This window comes from Symphalangus syndactylus, chromosome 15, assembly GCF_028878055.3.
Source record: "Symphalangus syndactylus isolate Jambi chromosome 15, NHGRI_mSymSyn1-v2.1_pri, whole genome shotgun sequence".
In the NCBI taxonomy this organism is placed as follows: Eukaryota; Metazoa; Chordata; class Mammalia; order Primates; family Hylobatidae; genus Symphalangus; species Symphalangus syndactylus.
Window position 1 is genome coordinate 79,662,812 of NC_072437.2, and position 23,955 is coordinate 79,686,766.

General features: G+C 35.8%; 1 protein-coding gene across 6 annotated transcripts in view; it reads left to right on the forward strand.

Moving 5' to 3' along the window:
• Positions 1–23,955, forward strand: part of AKAP11 (A-kinase anchoring protein 11) — a 52,065-nt gene that overhangs the window by 8,977 nt on the left and 19,133 nt on the right. For all 6 annotated transcript variants that reach the window (XM_055244051.2, XM_063619088.1, XM_055244050.2 and 3 more), the window contains 6 exons: positions 5,846–5,945; positions 11,938–12,054; positions 15,223–15,270; positions 16,576–16,710; positions 18,070–18,334; positions 18,901–23,401. In XM_055244051.2, coding sequence (XP_055100026.1) covers positions 5,895–5,945; positions 11,938–12,054; positions 15,223–15,270; positions 16,576–16,710; positions 18,070–18,334; positions 18,901–23,401 — 5,117 coding nt within the window. In that variant the 5' untranslated portion in view covers positions 5,846–5,894. The remainder of the gene's footprint in view (positions 1–5,845; positions 5,946–11,937; positions 12,055–15,222; positions 15,271–16,575; positions 16,711–18,069; positions 18,335–18,900; positions 23,402–23,955) is intronic.

Sequence of the window (23,955 nt, forward strand, 5' to 3'; positions counted from 1 at the left end):
ACTCATTAAATGTAGACATACTCATTTAAATATTTGAAGACATACTTTGCTCTTTATTCTGTTTTATGTTTTTCAGACTACATCATGCTTTGAACTTTATTCTTTAAATATGTTACTTTTTATTTATTAGTTCAGCAGATGTTTGAATGCCTACTATGTAAAAATACATAAAACACTTTTGTCCTCAGGGAACTTACAACAGGAGGGAAGTATGCAAACAGTGGCACCAGAAGATTAAACTATAAACCACTTAGGGAGCACAAAGGAGGTGGCTACTGTTTGGGCAAGGAGGGATAAAGGAGAGGTATGAGCCAAGCCTATTTTAGGGAGGGAAGTTTTTGAACTGATGCGTGAATAGTAAGTAGCAGTTCAGCTGATGGAAGAGAGAGGGTAGATGTGAGAGAAGTTTAGGAGAATGACAGGTCAGAATTTGGCAATTTACTAGACGAGGTAGTCTGTAGGAATTGAGGGGAAGACCAGTTTCCAGCTTGGCCTACTGGTTGGGGTTGGTTTAATGGCTCTTACTGAGATAGAGAATACAGGAGGAGATTGTTTAGGGAGAAAGTTTTATTTATCTTTTGAACATACAAATTTTGGAGTAACTGGGATATTTAGTTGGAAGTGTCTAATAGGAAATTAGATATACAGAACTGAAGAATAAATTAGGGGGTTATTTGCATAGTTAAAACCAGAGGTAAGGATAAAGTGTCCTTGAAAAACTAAATAAAATGAGACGAGGATAAGGATGAAGACTAGGAAATATTAGTATTTGAGTAACAAGTTATGAAATAATTTAGGAAAGGAAATTTATATATAGAGAGACAAGTTTTTCTCAACCGGAAATTACATGTGGCACTTGTTAAAATTACAGATTCCAATGTTCCATGTAGACCTATTGAATTTGGATCTTCTGGTGGGGGAGTTGTGTGTGTTAGAAATAAGCTGATGTGTACATGTACTGAGGTTTGAGAACTAGTGCAGTAGGAAGAGAGTCAAGATAATGGCAATATTGTTGATAGGCGCTTCACAGACTCTGGCATGGTTAATTCTCTGATACAAAAAAGGTCAAGTAATAGGTGATGTCAACTTGAGCATTTCTTAGGTCAGAGGAGATAAGGAAAGACTTGGAGAATATGTATTTTTTAATTATAAAAGAATTTATATTCATTCAGAAAAGTACAAAACTCAACATACATAGACACAAAATGAAACACCCATGATTGTATCTACCCAGATGAAACCAATGTCTGTACTCATCTAGTGTATGTCTTCTTTTATATGACATATATAGATACACACATGTAGTTATACAGATTTTTCACAAAATGGGATAATGCCAATATGCCAGAACCTGTCTTATTTTACTTAATGATCTACCATCTTCTCGTATTGTAGATAGATGACATTTTATAAAATTTAAAAGTCCCACTTGTCATGGGTGACCACTGGCATCAGTTTAGTGTACCTCCTTCAAGTCATTTCCTATGGATGCACAAATATTTACATATGTGTGTCAGAGTTGTGTCTGTATATAATTTTTTTTCTTTTTTTTTTTTTTTTTTTTTGAGACTCTGTGCCCCAGGTTGGAGTGCAGTGGCACAATCTTGGCTCACTGCAACCTCCGTCTCCTTGGTTCAAGCAATTCTTGTGCCTCAGCCTCCCGAGTGGCTGGGATTACAGGCATCCACCACCACACCCAGCTAATTTTTGTATTTGTAGTAGAGTCGGGGTTTTGCCATGTTGCCCAGGCTGGTCTTGAACTCCTGGCCTCAAGTGATCTTCCTGCCTTGGCCTCCCAAAGTGCTGGGAGCCACTGTGCTAGACCAAGTTTTTTTTTTTTTTTAATTACAAGTGAGAGCATGCTATTTACACCATTCTGCAACTTGCTCTTTCACGCCAGTATGGATCACTCTAACTCATTATTTCCAATAGCTGAGTAATGATCATGTGAATTTATTTGAATTATGAACATCTGGGTTATTTTCAGTTTTTTCATTTTATTTCAGTGAATAGTCTCACATATCTTTGTGAATTTTGTGCAAGTATATATGTAGGATAAATTTTAAGAAGTGAAGTAGCAGGACTAAAGGATATGTGTATTTATTTGAAGTGCCCTATATCGCTGTTCTCTGTATTCTTTATAATTGTTTCTCTGATTGCTTTCATTTGTTTACTTTTGCATTCTGTGATTTTTCTTAAAATCTTCTTGGTTTTCCATTGTTTTTAGCAATGTCTGTTCTGCTTTTTTTGTTATTTGTAAGGGGATTTCACTTGTTTAGTGATAGTTTTCTGTGTGTTTCCTGAGCTATAGTGGCTCACTTTGTAGTTGTTTGCCTTGTCTGCCTCTTTCCTGTCTCTCATCTGCTTTTTTCCAAGCCATGTAGGTTCACTTTAATTTCTTTGACTGTAAATAACGCACTTAGTTATTCTTTGCTTAGGACTCTTGTTTCTTCATCCAGAATAGGGCACAAAGCAGTAAAGCACTAAATGAAAAGTTTATCATAATGCAAATGTATTTTAGGTGAATGTACTGTATTTTTGTTCTTCTTCTGAAATCTGTCAAAAACGATGTGCTCTCTAATTATATAAGATGCTAAAGAAATTCTGCTCTAGTAGTGTTATCCTTTCTTCCCCCATCAATCTTTGCATCATTTCCAAAGATGATTTTTTTCTTTGCTTTACAAAAGTGTGTCCTATCATCTCATATTGGATTCACTTTTATGTTGCACAGATATTCTCTAATAGATTTCTTTCTTCCTGAGACAGTATTTTACTTACGTTTCAATGAAAAAGTAGGGGAGTAGGGCAGTAAGTTGTTTTTCTTCCGTGAGTGAAACAGAGTGTAAATATAGAATTAAACTGTTTCTCTTTCATTAATTTCAAACAATGATCTGAATTCTGAGGTAATGTGAGTCGCAGGGGCATGATTATATTTGTCTGGATTTTTTCTTTTTGTGTATATGTTTGTTTTTCAGTGTTCCTTTACAGATCCCATAATGGAATTCCATTTGCTTTATTATTCAATCTTGAATAAGGGTGTTTTATCTGGATCTGCTATTCAGGAAAATTGTGAGTAAAGTGAACTGGGGTAGCCAGCCCTGTCAAATCCCGGATGTTGTTTCAGAGCACTCCCACCTCTCCCTGCCCCACTTTGAAACTGTTTCTTCTACCTTAGGTGCTTGTTGCACCTGAGGGTGAGCAGCTCATTTAGATAGCTGGTCCCATTTATTTGATGGTGAAGTCTCCTGGGAGTTAATGTTTATCTTTGTTCAGTTGACTTTAGTCAGCAGCTGCAAAGGTAATTGTTGTTTCCTATCTCTTTTCCCTACTTCCCTTTTAGGCAAGGTTAGGAGCAGACTCAGAGAAAGTGATGTAAGGTGTGCCATTCCTTTGTCCTGCAGTATTGTTTTTAATGGCTGCCATGTCGTCATTGTGGGAATGAACTTAAGATCATTTAATTACTCTCTTGTTTCTGGCATCTAGATTGCTTCTTGTTTCTATTGAGTTGTAATGAACCAGACTATAAAACCTTTATGCACTGTAGAGGAGTGGTGAAGAGCCCCAGTGCTGGAGTTAGAAAATTTGGACTTGAATCCCACCTCCATTTATTTACTGCGTGGGCCTGGGCAAATTGCTAAGCTTCCTCTTGCCTCAGTTTTTCTCATCGTCAAACTGGGGTCCTATTCTGTAGTCTTAAGGACAATATGAGATGTTTACATAAACCTCTTAGCAAAACAGAACACTTGGTGCATTATGAACCCTTGTTAATAAGCTGGATGCTCTAGGATCATTATTTGCTTTGATGCATTCCCAAAAGCAGAAATGCTGAGACAAAGAAGTATTTCCAGGGTTTTGACACGCATTACAAAACTGCCCTGCAGGTGCCACTTTACTTAGGAGCCCTCTTTGACAGTCTCTGGTTTCTTGGAACCCTTATGCTGGCTTCTATGTTTTATGTTACATTTGAGAAAAGCCCATTTGCCTCTGAGGCTTTCTGGCAGTTGAGGAGAACACTGTGGAGAAGAAAGGAGAGTGAAGTGGCCTGGGACAAATAAAAGGATTATCTTTTTGCTTTGGCCACTATACATTTTTATACTTAAACCTTGTTTTGATAATTTTTGGTTCACTTGATTATTTTGGTCCATAGGTAAATATTTAAGTTTTCTTTTGCCTGTGTTTTATAGTTTTCAAAGTACTTCCCATAATTATTTTTCATTTGAGTCTCACAGTAAACTTGTCTGGTAAATACGGTATATACATTGAGGAAAAAGTTCCAGAGACATTGCAGTTTACCCAGAGGAAATAAAGCTAATAAGAGGCAGCACAGGAAGATGCATGATCCTCTTCTGGATTCTGGGGTATCACCCTTTACCTTGTGCTGATGGGAACTCCTTGTGTTAGGCTGAGCCTTTCTCATGATGCTGCTTCAATTTCAGTAATCAGATTTTGTTGTTATAGAGACTAACTAGGGCTTGTCTTAGTTCAGAATAGAATACAATTGTACTTCTTTGCTTAAAAATTAAAATGTAGAAATCTCTAAAGAAGTGTGTGTGTGCACTCATGCTATAGTCTTATCTGCATAGCAAAAGAATATAGAATTTGAACTTCACTAAAATTTAGTTTTTTAAAAGTTCTGACGGTGGGGGCTAGATTGAAGTTTGTTTTTGCGTATAAATCTCATAGTATAAATTTATGTTAACCAAATATCTTGGAAACCTCAGCTAAGCAATTTTTTTTGTTTGTTTTTTGTTTTTTTTCAGAAACTGGGTCTTCCTGTATTGCCTAGATTGGTCTTGAACTCCTGGGCTCAAGCAGTCCTCCCACATCAGCCTCTCTCGAGTAGCTGAGACTACAGGCATGCGTCACTGTGCCTGGCTTCAACTAGGCAATTCTTGATAAGACCAGATTGATTTTCTGAAAATACTTGAAACTAAGAATTTGTTAAATCTTTATTTATTTGATTTTTTTAAAAAAGTATTTAGTTCCCCACTTCTACTCTTTATTGTGATAAGACATTTTCCTTTGAAGGCTTTGAATGCAGGAGGGCCATATCTATCTTGTTTCTCTTGTATCCACAGCATCTAGCACAAATAGATTTTAAATGAATGGGCAAGATACTGTGGTCAAATGCAGATACTGAGTGGTTAATGCCTGGAGTGGATTTAAGTTCTCAAAGATGTTAAAGCATCTTTAAAAAGTTGAGACTTAGTTTTGAGTGTTTCACCTGGCAGGTGTGTGTGTGTTAAGTACTGTTAATCATTTGACTTGGATGTCTTCTGAGATTTTGTCAATGGTATGCTCTTAAACTTCCTATATAAAGAATTTATCTAATTTGATATGTGCAAATTTCTCATTCGTGTATTATCAAACCCTTCTGCCCAAGAAATAAGAATGTCAAGAGCATTCACTGTTGCCATAGAGATAAGAGTGACTTTTGGGAGGCAGGGAAGTTGGAATTCTTTTTGTAATATTCTCCACTTAAGCTTTTATTTTTAAAATGTTTTATAAAAAACTTGTTTTTCAAATCTTTCTCTTCGATGCTTTGCAATAAAAAAGGGCAGTGAGATTGAATAGGTAAGGGTGTAAAGTATTTTATAATTTTGAACCAAAATATAAGATTTTTATAATAATTTTCTATCTCATTAAGGTACCAATATTCATATATTTTTCAAATATTCTTGCTGGATTGCAAGTAAATTGGGGGGGGCTCAGATTATGTTTGTTTGTTTTCATTTTTATTTTTCTTTTAATGACTGAGTTAAAGTAAATTAATTTAGCACAAAATGATTGCCTGAATTGTTAAGATTAATAAATAAGTTGTTTTCTTTTAATATGTTTTCTTTAGGTATTTTGTGGATTAACTCTTCATTGATTATATACAACAAAAAATAGTTATGGCGACTTTCAGAAACAATCACATGAAGACTAAAGCATCTGTCAGAAAAGTAAGTTCACTCTATTAGGTTTCTTTCGGTGAAAGTTTTAATTAAAATTTTTATTTTTTTTTAAGTCCTACAGCTATGATGTTTTGTTTAAATGAATCTTATTATTTGAATTAGTAACATTGAACTACTGTAAAGATTGGCATGTATGAAAATAGTGATACAAAATCATGATTACAGTGATTTTATTTCCTAAAGATCAGAGTGATTTCTCCCCATTTTTTCTCTACACATAGATATCCATCTGCTTTTTTGCAATATAGGCTGTCAGGTGTAAGCTTTCTTATATACCTTTAGCTTTACCATTCATTCATTCATTCAGCAAATACACACTTGAGTTCTTATAAGCCAGGCCATATGTTAGATGTTGGGTAATCAGTAATGAGCAAACGAAATATAATTCTTAATCTTTTCTTCCTTCTAGTCTAAGGAGGAACCCCCTCGCTTCCTTTCTTAAAACAATTTGGTTAACCTTCCATTTCTTGACATTTTTGTCTTTGCTAAAACTTTGGAGACACTACCCATAAACAAAGAAGGGAAGAATGGAGCCTGGAAGATAATTAACAGTCTTTGTTATTTCTTTTTCTGGACTTCATCTTCTGCATTATATGACACCATTGACCAATCCTTACACGTTAAGACAATATTTGACTTTCATTATAGTGTTTTTCTTGGTTTCCTTCTCTTTTATGGTAATTCTTGTCTCCTTTGCTAATCTTTCCAAATTCTAATTATCAGTGTTCCTGTGAGCTTCTGGGCCTGCCATTCATTTATGTAGAGAGCTAAAAGATGTATAGGCTTGACTGCTAACTCTAAGAGGATGGTTTCTAAATCTACAAGATGCCTGCAAAATAGAAAGTAAACTTATCCTTAAACACTATGTTAATTACTTTTTTTTTTTTTTGGGACAGAGTCTTGCTCTGTCGCCCAGGCTGGAGTGCAGTGGCGTGATCTTGGCTCACTGCGAGCTCCGACTCCTGGGTTCATGCCATTCTCCTGCCTCAGCCTCCCTAGTAGCTGGGACGACAAGTGCCCACCACCACACCTGGCTAATTTTTTTGTATTTTTAGTAGAGACGGGGTTTCACCGTGTTAGCCAGGATGATCTCGATCTCCTGACCTCGTGATCCACCCGCCTCAGTCTCGCAAAGTGCTGGGATTACAGGTGTGAGCCACTGAGTCTGGCCAATTACATTTTTAAGTAATATGCTCCATATGTTTTGAGGTAAATTACCTTTAAATTTAATGGGTCCACTTTTAAATTTGAAAAAAGTACAATAAAAAATATTTTCTGTTTCTACACTTTGTAAACTATAGTGTATTTATTATACTTTTTTCAGATTAGCAGCTAGACCCATAGCTTTAAATTGATTATACTGCTGGCTTCAAACTAAAAATTATAACTAATAATATATACAAAATATAATAGCAAACTGATAACCTTGGTCTTCAAGAATGATGCTACCTGACTTGAATATTTACCCCATACATTGCCAGAGATTCAGGGATTAGGCAGCAGCTGAAATTTCATACTATTATTACCGGTTAGTGTCTTTTGTTATTCACCGTATTGTCCATATTAGGCACTCAGTAAAGATTTAATTTGAATTCAACTTGAATTATTGGAATCCCTTTTAGATAAAAGTATGTGAATCCAGATATTACATACTGTTTATATAAACAGTTATGCACACACATACACCACCATCTACATCTTGGTGCATCTTAATGACAGACACTTCCCTATTGGCTACTGTGGAAATTGAAAGATATACTTGAATTCTTTAGATTTCACTTTAATTTGCATTAAATATAGAGCTACATGAAATATTTATTGGGAATTAATGTTGCTAAATTAAAAATAGCTATAGTTTCTACCCTAGTAATTTTTTCTAACGTTTTATTATGAAAAATTTCAAGCATATAAAAAAGTTAAAAGCATAATACACACACAAACCCACGTACCTACCACCCATATTCAACAGTAGTTAATAATTTGTCTTGTTTGCTTTGTGTCTGTGTATGTGTGTATTTACTTTCAGGCAGAACCATTTGCAAGTTATGATCATAATGTTTCTTCACCCTGAACACTTCAGCATGCTTCTCCCAGAAATAACAACATCTTCCCACATAACACTAATACCATGAACATATCCAAGAAAAATAAATTCCCATATATCTAATACCCAGCCATACTCAGATTTCCTGTGTTACCCCCAAAATATCTTTTATAGTTCACTCTGCCCGTTTGGATCCAGTCTAGCCTCTTAGTCTCTTTGTTGCCTTTGGCAGTTAGCACTTAGCATTTCTTTTGGTTTGAAAGAATTTTTCCTTTTTTTCGTTATATTCAATTCTGACATCTTGAATAGGCCAGGCTAGTTTTGTTTTCTCGTACCATGTTCCACATCTGGATTTGTCTGGTTGTTTTCTCATATTGCTGCTTAATTTGATCCTCTCCCTTGTATATTTCATGTAAAGTAGAAGTTATGTTTAAAGGTTTAATTGGATCAGGTTAAGCATTTATGGAAAGAATACTTTATAGGGTGATGTGAGGACAGAATTTCAGGTTTTCCCATGATCAGTGATGCTATGATTGATCAGTTGACAAAGGTGATAACCCTGCTAGAATTGTCCATTGTAAAAGTACATTTTCTGTTTTTTGGTTAGCAAATAATCTGTGATGATACTTGGCTGTGTGCAAATATCCTTTTTTTTCCCCAACAACCATTGAGCTAATGTTTTTGCCATCCCTTGATTACCCTTTCCTGAATTCATTATTTCATGGGAGTTGCAGAATGGTGATTTTCCTAATTCTACCATTCCTTTCACATTTATTTGCTGGTATTCTTAAAGAAAAGCTTCCCTCATTCACCTTAGATGAACTATATAATATCTCCAATAGAGGCAGGGCAAATGCCCTTTAATTATCAGTTTTCAGATTAATGACAAGGCATCGTAGTTAACACCAATGGTAGCAAGTGAGTTTATTTCCCCGCATTCATTCACTAATTTATTTGTAATGCTCTGGACTCATGGATTTTTGCAGTTCTATATTTTATAACCTTTTATTTCTTTACAGTCATTCATTCATTCATCTATTTAAGTTGCTCAAATTGTTCCAAAATTGATACCTGAGAGCCCCTCCAAGTAGGTGCCTATATCCTTTTGTCTCAGGCTCATAACTTTGATTGCTTTTTCACTTTCTGGTTGTATCCTTTTGGTACAGGATGACCCAATTTCACCTACTTTACCTTCCTCAGACCTGGAATTGGCTATTTTTTTTTTTAAAGAACCCTGAATAGTATTTAAAAACCAAGATCTGGATACTAGGAGTTGCCTTTGCACTTACAGTGTCATGAGTTTATATTGACAGTTCACATTCAGATTTCACATATTTTTTCCTGTTTTGATTTCCTGTTTCTAAATTAGTGTGAAAATCCCCATTTATTAAGGAAAACAAAATTGTTTAAAATATTGAATATTTTCAAGCCCACAGAGAAGCTGGGAAAAAAACCTAGTACAATGAACACCTCATATCGTCTTCACTCAGATTCACCCTCGGTTAACATAATACCTTTAAGTATGTCAGTATCATTACCACCTCTTTGAAAATCATTAATTCAGTAACATCATCTAGCATGCATTCCAAACACAGATTTCCCTGTGTCTCAAGTATCCTTGTAACTTTTTCCTTGCTTCTCTTCTAGGATCCAGTCAAGGTTCACACACTGTATTTGGGGATTGTATCTCCTTGGTCTTCCCCATTCTAGACCATTCCAATAGTCTAAGTTCTTTTCTCATGCAGCAAATCTTCTGAAGAGTCTAGGCCAGTTGTGTTGTAGAATATTTTTATATTTGGGTTCATTTGTTTTTCCCTGTAATTAGATTCAACAGGACACCTGAAAGGTGATGTTGTGTTCATTCCAGTCTATCAGATCTGAAGTCCATATTGTTGATGTTAGGCTTGACTAGGTGGTTAAGGTAATAACCACCAGATATCTCCAATATAAATGCACATAATCTGTTTATGATTAATACACTTAATAAACTATAAGGTGATCCTCTGAGACAGTATGAGTGTCCTTTTCTCCAGCTTTTAACCCAGTAGATTTAGGATACATGGATAATCCTTTCCTAAATCAGTAATTGCATTGGGAATTTACAAATGGGGTTTTCTAACTTTGTCATTCTGTCCATACTAGCCAGCATTTTTAGGTAAAGGAGCTCCTCTGACTTTTTTAATGGACTCACAGATTTTTTTTAATCCAGTAGTCATAATTCATTACCATTTTCATTCTTCTTGATTCCAAGTTGTCCCATATTTGGCCAGTGGGAATTCTTTGAAGCTGGCTTCTGTGTTTTTTTGAAATTACCATATTAGTTTTTGAGCATTTCCTTGCATTCTGGCACAGTTAGATGTTCCAGGCTCGCTTCATACATTCTCAGCCTCAGACCTGGAACCAGCCATTTCCCCAGGGAACTCTAGTTCTTTTTATTGGTGATAGATATTTAGAGACCAAAAGCTGGGTGCTGAGTATGCTCATTGCTACTGAAGGTCATTGTTTCTAAGACTTTTCAGTGGAAAAAGGTAGTACATGTATTCAAAGAATTACGAATTTGTAATGACAGGTCAGATTCAAATGTAACAGTACAGCTTTTTATCATAAATTCTTTAAGTTCATATTTGTACCTCTTCTCTTAGACTAAAAATTTCCATTTATTTTAATTTATTAAGATTGCAGCTGTTTGAGTTAATCTAGTGTGAGGTTCTGAAATATGGGGAAACAAAGTGAGTGAAACACAGTCTGTGACTTCCATGATTTGTTTTAATGGGTAGGAAAGAATCTGAGTATAGTAATTTTATATTTTTTGTTTTTGAGATGGAATCTCACTCTGTCACCCAGGCTGGAGTGCAGTGGCGCAATCTCAGCTAACTGCAACCCTCACCTCCCAGGTTCAAGCAATTCTTCTGCCTCAGCCTTCCCAGCAGCTGGGATTACAGGCACGTGGCACCATGCCAGGCTAATTTGTGTATTTTTAGTAGAGATGGGCTTTCGCTATGTTGACCAGGCTGGTCTTGAACTCCTGACCTCAAGTGATCCACCCGCCTCAGCCTCCCAAGGTGCTGGGATTACACACGTGAGCCACTGCGCCCAGCCAATAATTATAATATGTTTTGGTTTGGATTAAATGATCTTAATGCACAACATACAGCAGGAACTTTGAGAGAGATTTATTAGGACTAAGGAATGGAAAAATCTTCACAGGTCTTGGGATGGATAGGATTTCTACATGGGAAGACTGGGAATTAAGGACATTTCTGATTGAAGAGCAGATTGACAAGTCAGTGGAAGGGGGCATAAGGTAGAAGGAAATAAGTGTTCTATTTATGCCTGACTATAATACTCACTATTTTCTTTATATAACTTTTTCCTTGTACTTGTGACAAATATCTCACCCTGAAATCTGGAATCCCCTCTCATTTTCATCAGACAGCTTCCTTAAGATCCATGGAAAACCTTATTTTGGATTATTATCTTATTTTTCTGTCTCCAACTTCGTTAATGGAATAATCACTGTTGTTAAAGGAGTAATCACTGTTGTGCACCTTACCATAGCTCCCACATCATCTCATTCAATCATATAAATTGTTGCTTCTATTCTATGCCAGTGACTTGGAAATCAGATATGTAGTTTGTTAAGTTTTAGTGTAAGGTAAGAGTAAGTGAACCTGGTGTGAGATCTCACGTGATCTTCTAGTAAGTTGAATGCCCAGGCTCCAGTAGTATGTGCTTTGGGCATGAGAAACTCTGCCTAAACCTTTTCAGCTGAATGGAGCTTTTCTTCTCAGTGGAATTGAGTTCCACATTCAGTATCAAAAGGTGCCAGTGAATATTAGTTAGAGAATGAGTGATTATCTAAAACGTCTCCAGGATCTCTTACCCTTGTGTTAGAATTAAATAAATTTAAAATACCTTTTTTTCTTTCCCCTGCAGAGCTTCAGTGAAGATGTGTTCCAGTCTGTAAAGTCTTTATTGCGGAGTGAGAAGGAGCTATGCAGTGTAACACCAGAGGACTGTTTACAGCAGGATGAGCATGCCAATTTAACTGAGGTTTAACATATTACTTTCTAAACCCTTTCCTAATAATGCACAGCATATTTTCATGCATCTTTGTAGGACTCTATGATCTATTTTTAAAATGCCTAAAATCTCTATTTGTTGTTACATGTATCAGAAGAACCCGTTTTATGGGTGGGAGAGGGGAAAAAAAAAAGAAGTACCTGTTTTAAATATTGGCTAAAATAATTTTCTTAATTGACAATGAATTCAAACAAATGAGCACATTTATTCTATGCAGAGTACTAATTGGATATATAGCATTATATTAGATGATGCCTACTATATTCAGTAACTGATACTTTAATATGAATTTTTCTACTCTGAAACATAAAGCAAATGCATGTTTCTTATGTTGATTTTTTGGGTTATTTTCTTGACTGTTTAAATTCAGTGCTTTGATTAAAAATGAAAAAGTAGTGATAAATTTATCTTTGAAATTAAGATACTTACTCTGTTACTTGAGGATAATATACCTTGCTCACCTATTTCTCTGCTACATCCAGTGTTTCAAATCTTTGAATTTATTACTATAAAAAGAGTTAAGATCTTCTTCTATAATATATCTGTACTTCATCATCACATTTGTTACCAAATACGAGATGTATTAGGTCATTGCAGCTCACAACTGATGAATATTTGAAGTTAAAACATTTTATTTTGAAATAAGGGTTCTAATAAAATCGTGGTTATAGATAGATGCTCCTGGACTTACGATCGAGTTACATCCTGATAAATCCATTGTTCATCAAAAATATTCTAAGTTGAAAATGCATTTAAGACCTCATAAATCCATTGTAAAGTTAAAAAGTCGCAAGTCCAACCATCATAAATTGGGGACTGTATGTACTCTCTTTCGGGTGGATGATTTTTTTAATATTCCTTGAGAAATTCTCTATTTGATGTCATTTCATAGGAAGATGAGCATATGTTTTAGGCCTGTAGTGTTCTGCTGCCTCATCCTCTTCTTTTTGTGTCAGCTTAATTTCACTATTATTTTCTTTGCTAACCTTTTTCATTTTACTTTAGCAAAACCAAGCCACTCTTAATCTACTTGGTTGTTTCCAAATAAACAGTGGCAGAACATAACAGGCCTAATACATATGCTCATCTTCTATGAAATGATGTCCTGTGTCCTGTCCTCCAGCGGTTTTCCAGCTCGGATAGGTCGCAGTGCTTTTCCAAGCCCACATTCCTTGGTGAGGCCTTTCTTGACCAATGGGAAATATAAAACTCCCCTGGCATCTTCAAAACCCTATGCCAGCTTATTTTCTCTTTTGTATTCAGTAAAGGAAACTTGAAATAATAGATGGAATTTCTGTTGCACTTCTTTTCAAATAAAGGAAGGAAATTAGTTATTTGCCTATCTGTTATTGAGTGCCTGTAATGTGCTAGGCACTTTCCTCTACATTATCCAGTTAACCTCACAACTATGAGAGGGAAGTTGTATTGCCTTAAGTTTTATAGATAAGGAGACAGGCTCCTAGAGGTTAGCAATTCACCTAGATGCCTAGAAGTTAACTGTATGTAACACTTACGTGAAGTAATAGCCATAATTAATCAGAATACAGATCTCAGAGTAATATAAGATTCTGACTTGCTTCTGAATCATCAGAAATAGATTGAAAATATATTCAGTGTTGCTATATATTCTGACTATACTATTGTCCCCACATTCTTGAGAATCGATTATTAATATTGCTGTCATTTAAGTATTGTATTTTTTTAGCCACAGTGGTTGCTTAGTGGACAGTTTACTACACTGTCTTTAAATGGAAAAAATGTCTTACTATGATGCCAAATACATAGAGAATATAAATGTAAAAAATAACACTTTTTCCGGTTATAAAAGTAGTATATATATATTTTTTCTTTTCTTTTTTTTGAGACATAGTCTTGCTCTGTTGCCCAGGCTGGAGTGCAGTGGCATGATTTCAGCTCATTGCAACCTCCACCTCCAGGGTTCAAGTGATTCTCCTGTCTCAGCCTCCTGAGTAGCTGGGACTATAGGCATGCACCACCATGCCTGGCTAATTTTTTGTATTTTTAGTAGAGACGAGGTTTCACCATGTTGGCCAGGCTGGTCTTGAACTGGCCTCAATTGATCCATCCACCTCAGCCTCCTAAAGTGCGGGGATTACAGACATGAGCCACTGCACCTGGCCAGTATATATTCTTTGTAGAAAAATAAGAAATACTCAAAGTAGAACAAAGAAAATGACTATCATTGATCTTATGACTTAGGGAAAAAATGCAGAGGGGAGAAGAGTGGGAAAAAAATAGCTCCATCATCCAGAGTTAATCACTGCTTATAGTTTGGTGTATTGCCTTCCAGTATTATTTTCCATACATATGTTTTTAAAAATAAGGTTGAAATTGTATGCATGCTGTAAGTCATTTTTCTGTGACTTGTCCTTTTTACTTAATAATGTGACAGTTCTTCATGCATTAGATATTCTTTAGAAAGTCTGTTTATATAAAGTTCTGCAGAGTAATCTCTGCATAAGGATATTGAAGGAAATAAATGGTGGTATCACAGAGTCAATGAAGAAGTAGCCTCAGGAGTCTACCCAGGGGGAAGGCCTCTGTGAGGAGGTGACACTTGCATCGAAACTTGAAGAATGAGGAGAAGCCAGGCATGTAACCATCCAAGAAAGAGAGATCCAGATTGAGGGCGCCACTGTGAAGTCCTTTGCAGGAATGTACAGGGCGTGTTCCAGACCCAGAAAGGGAGCTCGTGTGTAAGTGAAAATGGTAGAAGGTTGAAAGCATTAGGTAACCCCACTTAGGATTTTGCCATGGGAAGCATGAAAGAGTTTGAATAGGGAAGTGGCATGGTAATAGGACCAGGTGGGGGAGGATTGTACTAGTGTAGGTGAGAAGGGTGGCCGGGGAATGGAGAGAAGTGGATGTATTTGAAATATGTTTTGGGGTTAGAATTGACTGAACTTGCTAGTGAGGGAGAATGGATGAGGTTTAAGAACTGCATTTTGGAGCCCAATCTTTGGTGAAAAATATTTTTGGCCCATCTTTGAAAAAAATCCTTTTCAAGGCACACAGCATTTTAATGCTTTGTCTGTTTTTTCCTGTTTGTCAGCTCTGTCACCAGCCTGAAAGATTTAAAAATTCAAATTAATGGAGGTTTATTTGTTCTTTACTCAGGTCACATTTCTGGGTTTTAATGAAGAGACAGATGCTGCTCATATACAGGTATGGTCAATTTTAGCATTTTTACTGAGTATTCTTGTCATGGAAATCAGCTTTAGGTTTGACCACAAAAGTCATTTATCTGAGAAGGTTGCAAACCGCAGGCTGACTTTTTCTCCATTCTGTGTATAATATAGAATGTATGACTTGTTTGTTTATTTTGATGGCTTTAATAATTTTGACCTTAACCGTAAAAATTCTTATGTTTTTAGTTAAGATTGAGTTAAATTTAAAAGGTAAGATTTGTAAAAATTAACAATTGGCCAATGCAATAATTTAGCCTGTTTGATTTAGGCAGTTATTGACAGAGGGACTGATATTTGAGATTGGGATCAGCAAAGGAAAGCTTCACAGTTACATAAACAGTGGTTGAAGTTCCTGTATATATGATAGGCATGCTTTTCTTTTTCCCTCGTGTTGCTTCTTAAAAATTCGTGATTTCTACATATTTCCTTTTGTGGCAGTAAAGTGTCTGCTCATAGAGGAGGAAATAACATTTTTTAGGTCTTTCTGAATAATGCATATCAGGTGATTATGGACAAAAACTCTGCTGTATATTTTGATTGTGGCCTTGCTTGAAGGAAATAATTTGGACAGAAGGAACAAGAGAGGATATATTCCTGAGAACATACATAGCTGGAAAGAGAAATATTCCAAGATATTTCTTTAATGATGTTCTTCTCCTTTAAGAGTTACTGATAAAACCATGTTTATAATGGAAAGTACTCTACAAAGGGTCAAAGACTTTAATAATTCTTTAGCTGGGTGAAATATTTGTGTATAAAGGGCAAACAAGAAGAAGAAATAAAAGCAATTTTCTTTTCCTTTAATCGTCATTAAAATTATCAGTTAAAGTCTAATACAATACCTTGGAGAGGAAAGATAGAAAAACGGATTATATTGTACAGAGCTAAAAAAAAGTTTTTGGGATGAACATTCTCTAGCAAAAAATTTTGTATGAAAAAAATTTCATAAAGTTAAGTAAGACCTATATGTTGACATTGCTAAAAACTATTAAATGCTTAATTGTCATGGATGTGTTAGGTACCCTGTAAAATTTTTTTTATAGCTTGATATCAATACATTTTAAAGGCTACAGGGATAGCCAGTATTTAATAATTTTAGTATATTTTATTTTTGAATTTTTGAAAACTTATCTGTGAATAGTAAACTATATATGTTAGCTATTATGAACCAGGAAATTTACTAGCCAGTAGACCTTAAAATTTTTGGATAGGGTCCACATTATAGGAACCTTAACAAAAGTGTTACTCTACAGTGTTACTTATTGTTATTATTTTCAATTAGGATTTAGCTGCAGTTTCTTTGGAACTTCCAGATATTCTGAATTCACTCCACTTCTGCAGTCTAAATGAAAATGAAATTATTTGTATGAAGAATATAAATAAACCATCAGATACAAGCAGTGATCCTCTAAATCAGGTAACTTTTGTAGATAATTTCTAATGAGATTTTTAGGGCAAATTTTACTATATTTGATAAAGATGATTAAACTTTTAAATGCTTGGATGACATTTATTTTTTTAAAATGGTACCTCAAGGAAATATGATTAATAAGAAATCTAACTCATGAAGCATTGGTATCCCTGAAGGATATAATAATTTTGATCATATCTTATAAATTATATTTTTCAACTGTGAAGTTCTGTAGATGGTATGCAAGTACATGTTAACTTTTTCTGAAAATTTATTATTTCTGGATTTCTTGAACTACTTATACCTTTGTATAGGCTACAGTGACTTTTCCCTATTATGGCCAATTTCAAATTTATATAAATGTTATGCTATATGTTTTAGAGAATGTACTTCAGTTCATTTTCTGGTTTAAAAAAATTCCATGTAAAGTGGACATCTGATGTGTTCTTTATAAATAAAAATGTTACCATTTCTTATAGGTGGTTAGTTTTATAATATTCAGCATTTAGTTCTTTACCAAGTATGATTTTGTTGATAATGCATCAGAGAAAATGCTTTGCATTCTAAGAGAGAAGACATATACAATTGAACCAGAAAGTTTAAAATTTGGATTATTTTAGTTTTAAAAAAACTGCTGTGTTGTTCTTTATAAGGTCTGCCAATAAAACTAGAACTGCTTGCCTCATTTCCTTAATTATGTTCTTTATTCGTATTTATTTTGCTTTATTTGCTACGATATAAGGAGTGATAAGCTATTATATTTGATTTCTAGTTTTTTGAGTAAATCATTTCATCAGTATTTACTTGAAAAAAGTAGTTTGAGGGGGAAAATCTGGTTACTTGTATTTTTAAAGCTATAAACGTTGTAAGTTGTAATACTAGGGAAATTTAAGTAAAAGGAGTAGACTTTTAACAATTGTGATAGGAAGAAGATGGCATCATACTTGAAACTACGGGAAAATGGGATTAAAAATAAAAGAAAATAGAACTTGGTTGCTGACCCCAGACAATTTATAATAGTTAGTGAGATAGGTGAATGATTAAGGAAAATCATAGGGCTGTACAGTAATACAGGAAAACATAATTGCTCAAAGGAATGGATAGTTAGTAAGTTTCATAACATTTCAGGAGACTAGGTAGAATTTGAATACCTGGATAAAAGAAGATGGGAGAAAAAAGGACTGGAAAGTGGAAAATGTAGAGAAAGAATAAAGAAGTAAACATTACAAAACCAAGGAGCTTTTCAGGATGCATGAATTTCTTGTTTGTTTTTTTTCTCTGAGATTGTCTTATATCTAGGCTTTACTTCATGATGTTTTGTTTTTGAAATTAAAATTGTTTTTATTATCTTTTATCTTTCCAAAGAGTCATCCTTCTGGAATGCTTTGTGTCATGAGAGTGTCACCTACATCACCAAGACTTAGGATTGATTTTATCTTTAGTCTCCTAAGTAAATATGCTACTGGTATAAGGTATACCTTGGACACATTCTTGCATCAAAAGCACCAACTTGAGACCACTGATGAAGATGATGATGATACTAACCAGTCTGTGTCATCCATAGAGGATGACTTTGTCACTGCTTTTGAGCACTTAGAAGAGGAAGAGACTTCAAAGCCGTGCAATGATGGTTTGTTTTTCATTAGACTTTTTCGTAAAATAGGGAATTAAAGTTTTTCAGTTTTGAAAATTTTAAGGCAGACTTGTTCAATTGAAATTTATGTTGAGATTTGATTCAATTTAAACCTTTTAACTTTTTTTCTGATTACCTGAGGAAATTCCTTATGATTTTTAAGTTCATTGTAATCTGGTTTTTCAGTTTTGCTTATTTCAGGTTTTCTTATTTAGTTGGTGCTATTCACGCACTGGTTACATCATTAAGTGTCTGGAACATTCCTAGGTTCAAATTTCAGAAGAGTTAGCTGGCAGAGTCTCCACAGTAATTTTTCTAACATGCATGACAGCATGCAAAACATACCATAGACCAGGTATCCCTAGCCATAGAGTAAACTGAAATTATTTTATAAAAAGTATATTTACTTTCAAATGTTACTTGGGTGAATCTTTCTGTTAAACATAGTTTAGAAGATACACATAAATATTATATGTTTAAAGTCAGTTTATTCCATGGGTTTAAGTTAATTTCCAAAAAGTTTTGTTCAAAAATAATTTCACCATTTCATTCTTTTCCTACAGGAATGAACATTACTGTGCTAAGGAGCCAGTGTGATGCTGCTTCCCAGACGGTTACTGGTCATCATTTAGAAACCCATGATTTAAAGATTCTCATTAGCTCTGGACAGCAGAAGTCATTGGCTAAACCCTCAACTTCCTCAGTGAATGTCCTGGAACATAAAGAACTACCTTCTGTGAAAACTTCAGTCACAACATCAATTTCAGAGCCTTGGACCCAAAGGAGTTTCTATAGGTCATCTAATGCTTCAGATAAAGATAGTGATTTACAGAAAACATTTTTTTCGTCTTCTCCTGCCTACTCATCTGAATCAGAATGTTCAAGTCCAAGTCCTGTTATTTTCTTGGATGAAGAGGGATATCAAAAAAGCTTAAAAGCAAAACTTGAGCTGCCTAAAATTCCTGTGATGAAAGATGATATAGAGGATTCAGACTCAGAAGTAAGTGAATTTTTTGATAGTTTTGATCAGTTTGATGAACTAGAACAAACTTTAGAGACTTGCCTGTTTAACAAAGATCCCGTCATAGGGAAGTCATCGCAGAAGAAAGGGCACAAACATGGAAAATCATGTATGAATCCTCAAAAATTCAAGTTTGATCGTCCAGCTCTCCCAGCTAATGTTAGAAAGCCAACTCCTCGTAAACCAGAATCTCCATATGGTAACCTGTGTGATGCTCCGGATTCTCCTCGCCCGGTGAAGGCATCGGGGGAAGATAGTGGTTTATTTAGTCCTATTCGATCCTCTGCTTTTAGTCCTCTTGGAGGCTGTACTCCAGCTGAATGTTTTTGCCAAACAGATATTGGTGGAGATAGGATTCATGAAAATCATGATTCTGTTTATTACACCTATGAAGACTATGCAAATAGCATTTCATGTGAAGTACTAGGCTCAGTTCTTCGTACCCAGCGTACTAATGCCCTATCAAATATTAACAGTATTAAACATGGAGAAAATAAAACTGTAACTTTTAAGCATGGAAACCTTGATCAAAAAAATAAATCTAAAAATAAATCCTTAATGATTAAAGATAGCATCCAAAAATTTGCAGCAGATCTTGTGGAAAAAAGTTTTGGCAGTGCGTTTAAAGACTTACAGAAAGGAGTCTCTTCATGTACCAATGCTTTGTGCCACTTAGCCGTCAAATTGACATCGTCTGTTTTTCAGATGGCATTTGATGAGCTGAGAAGGCAGCGTGCATTTTCACTAAAAGAACGTGCCATTAGTGGCCTGGCTAACTTTTTGGTGAGTGAAGCTTTATCAAATGCCTTAAAAGATTTACAGTATGTAAAGAAGCAGATATTCACAAACACAGTTGCTAGGTTTGCTGCAGATCTTGCTGAAGAGCTTGTTTTTGAAGGCATCATGGAAGTGTGTCAGTTTTCATATCCTCAAACGCCTGCCTCTCCACAATGTGGGTCGTTTGACTTTGAAGACAAAGTGGTGAAGTCGTATGCAAAAGATTTGTCTGAATCTGTAATACAGGAAGCGTTCATTGAGCTATCACAAGTTGATGTGACCTTTACAACAAAGGCAGCAGTTAGTGTCTCTACGGATAATGTCAAGTATGTGAGTGCAGAAAGTGTAGTGCCATCGACACAGGCTGTCACGTTTTCCCCTTCTTTTCACAATCAAGCAATTATGGTGACAAAACCAGTGCAGGAATATAAAAAGGAATACACAGTGCAGCAGGCCTTGTTTTGTACTTCTGGAATTGTTACTTCTATACCAGTGCCCTTGGCAGGAAGTGCCCTTCTCCCATATCATATTTCATCTACTGCATGTCAGGCCAAGGCTCATCTGTCATCTGATGATAGTAATTCAAATGGTGATTCTGCCCAAGTGCATATTGCCACAAAAAACAGAGAAGAAAAAGCAGCTTGTCTCAGAAATATTTGTTTACCTTCAGAACACAATCCAGATAATCAGAATGATTTTAAACCAACTAATGATGATACTGAAATACAGAGTTCCTCAAAATTACCAAATGATCCTGCAATTATTAGCAACTTTTCTGCAGCAATGGTGCATACGATAGTAAATGAAACTTTAGAGTCAATGACATCATTGGAAGTTACAAAAATGGTTGATGAACGTACAGATTATTTAACTAAATCTATAAAGGAGAAAACCCCTCCCTTTTCCCACTGTGATCAGGCAGTGCTGCAATGCAGTGAAGCTAGTAGCAATAAGGACATGTTTGCTGACCGGTTATCTAAATCTATTATTAAACATTCCATAGATAAGAGCAAATCAGTGATCCCAAATATAGATAAAAATGCAGTATACAAGGAAAGCTTGCCTGTTTCTGGAGAAGAATCACAGTTGACACCAGAAAAGTCTCCCAAATTTCCTGACTCTCAAAATCACTTAACTCACTGCTCACTTTCAGCTGCAAAGGATTGTGTTCCAGAATGTAAAGTTTCTATGGTTCATGGATCCTCCCTAGAGACACTGCCATCTTGTCCGGCTGTGACAGGTCAGAAATCTGACTTGAAGGAATCTGCCAAGGATCAACCACTGAAAAAGCATAACTTGAATAATACATCGCTTGAGCCCTTGTCTTTTGGACAGGAAAACCCCTTTCCTCATTCACATACTTTCTCATCTACAGCACTTACCTGCGTAGATGGTTTGCATGTGGAAGATAAACAGAAACTCAGAGACAGAAATGTAATACCTGATACTCCTCCATCAACTCCTCTAGTACCATCCCAGGCTAGTTCTGAATGGGATATCAAGAAGTTAACTAAAAAGCTCAAGGGAGAATTAGCCAAAGAGTTTGCACCTGCTACACCACCTTCTACTCCACACAACTCATCTGTTGGTAGTTTGTCTGAGAATGAACAAAATACTATAGAAAAAGAAGAGTTCATGTTGAAACTCATGCGATCTCTTTCTGAAGAAGTTGAGAGTAGTGAAAGTGGAGAGCTCCCAGAAGTGGATGTGAAGTTGGAGCACTCAGGGAAGAAGGTTCAGTTTGCAGAAGCATTAGCTACACACATCCTTTCTCTTGCAACTGAAATGGCAGCTTCCCATTTAGATAATAAAATAATTCAAGAACCCAAGGTTAAAAACCCTTGCTTAAATGTGCAAAGTCAAAGAAGTGTGTCGCCTACTTTTTTAAATCCCTCAGATGAAAATTTGAAAACATTATGCAATTTTGCAGGTGATCTGGCAGCAGAAGTCATTACAGAAGCTGAGAAAATAGCAAAAGTCCGAAGTTGTATGCTTTTCAAGCAAAAGAAGAACAGTTGTTATGTAGATGGTGACCAAGATTATAAAGTAGAAGAGAAGTTGGATATAGAGGCTGTAGTGCACCCAAGAGAAGTGGATCCGTTTATTCTTTCATTACCACCAAGTTCTTGTATGTCAGGTCTGATGTATAAGTATCCCAGCTGTGAAAGTATGACAGATGAATATGCAGGTCACATTATTCAGATACTAAAACAGGAAGGTGGTAATAGTGAGTTGATAATGGATCAGTATGCTAATAGGCTTGCCTACCGATCTGTTAAATCAGGATTACAGGAAGCAGCTAAAACAACCAAAGCACGGTGCAACTCAAGAATGTTGCTTGTGCCAAGTTCACAAATGAAAACAAACAAGGAACTGTTAATGTTTTCAAACAAAGAGCACCACCAAGAAGCAGACAAAAAAAGACAAAGTAAAAGAAATGAAGGTTACTTTTGTAAAAATCAAACTTGTGAAAGGACCCTGGATCCATATAGAAATGAGTGCTCTGAACTGTATAGTTTTTCAACCTCTCTCGTTCACAGCATAACAAAAGATGCTAAAGAAGAGTTGACATCCTCTCTAGTTGGCCTACCAAAATCCTTAACAGATTCTTGCTTGTTTGAAAAATCTGGATGTGAAGAAGATAATGAGTGTCATGTTACACCAGAATTGCCTAAGTCTCTTCAGCCTTCCTCACAAAATCACAGGTTTTACCACAGCACTGGCAGTTTAAATGGATATGGTTGTGGAGACAATGTTGTTCAGGCTGTGGAACAGTATGCCAAAAAAGTAGTGGATGACACTCTAGAGCTAACTCTAGGATCTACAGTGTTCCGAGTGTCTGAGACCACAAAATCAGCAGACAGGGCCACTTATGCAGAAAAGTTGTCACCTCTTACAGGTCAAGCTTGCAGATATTGTGACCTTAAAGAACTCCACAATTGCACTGGAAATTCATCTCAGCACTTTTTCAGACAGGGTTCTCTCGCCAGTAGTAAGCCAGCTTCTGATCCAAAATTTAGCAGCCGCTATCAGAAATCTAGGATTTTTCATCTCAGTGTCCCTCAGATTCATGTTAATCTTGATAAGAAGGCAGTACTTGCTGAGAAGATAGTTGCTGAAGCCATTGAAAAAGCTGAGCGAGAGCTGAGCAGTACCAGCCTGGCAGCCGACAGTGGGATCGGACAGGAGGGTGCCAGCTTTGCTGAAAGCCTTGCCACAGAAATCATGACAGCAGCTGTCACAAATGTTGGGCATGCTGTTAGCAGGTAAGTTTAACATTTCTTTTGGTTGTTAATGATAAATGAAAAAGATAAATGTGATCCTGTATGTCTTAGGTCCTGTTCATAAAGGAATGACTATTTTTAACCCTACATAAACAAAAGTTTTCCCTGTTGCATTTTATGTATTGTTTCATATCCTACACATGACTTTTATATATTTTGGTCTCCTGATCCCTTTGGAGGGAAGGTGTTATCCATTTACAGAGCTGGAAAATGAGGGTTGGAGAAAATAATCACCTTATCCAAGTTCATAGAGCTATGAAGTAGGTAAAGTTGAAATAAATAAATAGCTAGAGAATTTTATATAGTAGTCCCCCCCTCAATTTTGCTTTCCTCAATCTGAAAATATTAAATGGAAAATTCCAGAAATAAACGATTCATAAGTTTTAAGTTGCATGTTCTGAGTAGCATGATGAAGTCTCACGCCATCTCACTCAGGATGTGAATTACCCCTTTGTCCAGTTTATCCACACTACATGTGCTGTTCAGCTATTAGTCACTTAGAAGGTATCTCAGTTATCAGGTCCACAAACCTGGTG